We start from the raw sequence: 1776 nt of genomic DNA, 5'->3' as shown, positions 1-1776 counted from the left end.
GCGCACACGCGGCCGGCCGCCAGCGCTGCCGGAAGCACCGGAACGGGGAGGGCTCACGCAGGCAGCGTTGCTTTGAATTTGATTTCTTGATGTAAAGGGCAACGCCTCCGTCCCTCCTTCCTCGCCTGTCCCTTCTGAACAGCCCGTAGCCCATCCATAGCCCCATTCCAGGTATGGGATTCATCCCACCAAGTTGCCGTAACAGCAATTGGATCGTAGCTTTCTAGCAGCATGGTAGCTTCCAACTCCTCTGTTTCCTGTGCTGCATGCATTGTGTAGAGGCAACCTCATGAGGTTCAACAAGGCCAAGGGCAAAGTGTTGCACCTGGGAGGGGGCAACCTCCGGTATCCGTACAGACTGGGGATGAGGGGATGGAGAGCAGCCCTGCCCCGAGGGACCTGGGGGTGCTGAAAAGCGGGGCATGAGCCGGCCGGGGGCACTGGCAGCCCAGAAGCCAACCCAGCCCTGGGCTGCAGCCCCAGCAGCGGGGCCAGCGGGGCCGGGGGGGGGTTCTGCCCCTCTGCTCCGCTCCGCTGAGACCCCCCCGGAGCCCTGCGCCCAGCTCGGGAGCCCTGGGCACAAGGAGGACCTGGACCTGTTGGAGCGGGGCCAGAGGAGGCCACAAAAATGCTGCGAGGGCTGGAGCCCCTCTGCTGCGGGGCCGGGCTGGGAGAGTTGGGGGTGTTCAGCCTGGGGAAGAGGGGGCTGCGGGGGGACCTGAGTGCGGCGTGCTCTGGAAGCTCAGGGAGTTTTCCATACGTTTATTCTGGGTAGCCAGCTGCTGTATATGGGCTGAAAACCCTCCTCTAAAGCACAAAGGGAGTACTGAAGGGCGGTCCTGTGTCCCGCAGAGCTCACGGCCATTTATTTTACTGCATAGCCAATGATATGAGGACTGGCAGGAATCCAGTAAGGTGTGACACGAAAGCGCCTCAAATTCAGCTCTGAGAAATTGGTTTTCTCCAGCTCCTCCTGCGTCTCTCTGCTCAAGGAGCACCCATCTCCAAAACACTTCCAGACGGGGTCACAGACCTTTTGCCAAAAGTAGGTCCAGCTGGAATGATCTGCAGCCACGTGCTCCAAGAAGTAGAAAGCTCCACCCTGGAAAACAGTGCCATAAAAAAAAAAAAAAAAATTAAGGGGACTTAGGGCTGTTCACCTCTGTATGCAGAATTTTGTCTTTTGTATATTGGTAAACACACTGCCTTTCATCACCGCTCTGGAGACCAGCTTCCTTTCCTAGATGTTACACATGCTAGAGCTGTGTTTGTTTTGAACTGTGAGGTCTCCAAAAGTGCCTCCCAGTCAGTTTTCCTTGACGATGGTGGTTACGACTGCGTAAGTACACGTTTGCTGATGGGCACGACTTAGGGTTGTGCAAGAGGCAGTACAGTCTGATGGCAGGAACTGCTGCCACAGGGTTTTCATCTCTGCCTTGGATCATCTTGGACAACTTCCTTGGATCATCTTGGACAACTTCCTTGGATCATCTTGGACAACTTCCTCGCGTTTCAGTTTTTCTCACCTGAGAAACGTGAATAAATAATTTGCTTATCCTACAAACCAGCAAGGAAAAGGGTTTGTTTCTTAATGTTTGTAAAACATGGGATAGCTTTAGCAAGCAGAAATCATAGAATCATAGAATCACTTTGGTTGGAAAAGACCTTTGAGATCATCGAGTCCAACCTTTAACCTAACCCTGCCATCTCACCACTAAACCCTGTCCCTCAGCACCTCATCCATCCTTCTTTTAAATACCTCCAGGGAGGAGGACT

The 1776-nt window shown here is 53.9% G+C and overlaps 1 protein-coding gene across 1 annotated transcript in view; it reads right to left on the bottom strand.

Moving 5' to 3' along the window:
• Positions 1-865: 865 nt before the first annotated feature.
• The window catches only part of LOC104132771 (methyltransferase-like protein 7A), a 5361-nt gene continuing 4450 nt past the window's right edge, over positions 866-1776 (bottom strand). The window contains exon 2 of the mRNA XM_009646104.1: positions 866-1102. Coding sequence (XP_009644399.1) covers positions 866-1102 — 237 coding nt within the window. The remainder of the gene's footprint in view (positions 1103-1776) is intronic.

The sequence above is a fragment of the Egretta garzetta genome, unplaced genomic scaffold (genome assembly GCF_000687185.1).
Source record: "Egretta garzetta isolate BGI_Z169 unplaced genomic scaffold, ASM68718v1 scaffold309, whole genome shotgun sequence".
Lineage (NCBI taxonomy): Eukaryota > Metazoa > Chordata > Aves > Pelecaniformes > Ardeidae > Egretta > Egretta garzetta.
Note: the sequence above shows the minus strand (reverse complement) of the source record. Positions and strands in the feature narration are given on the sequence as shown.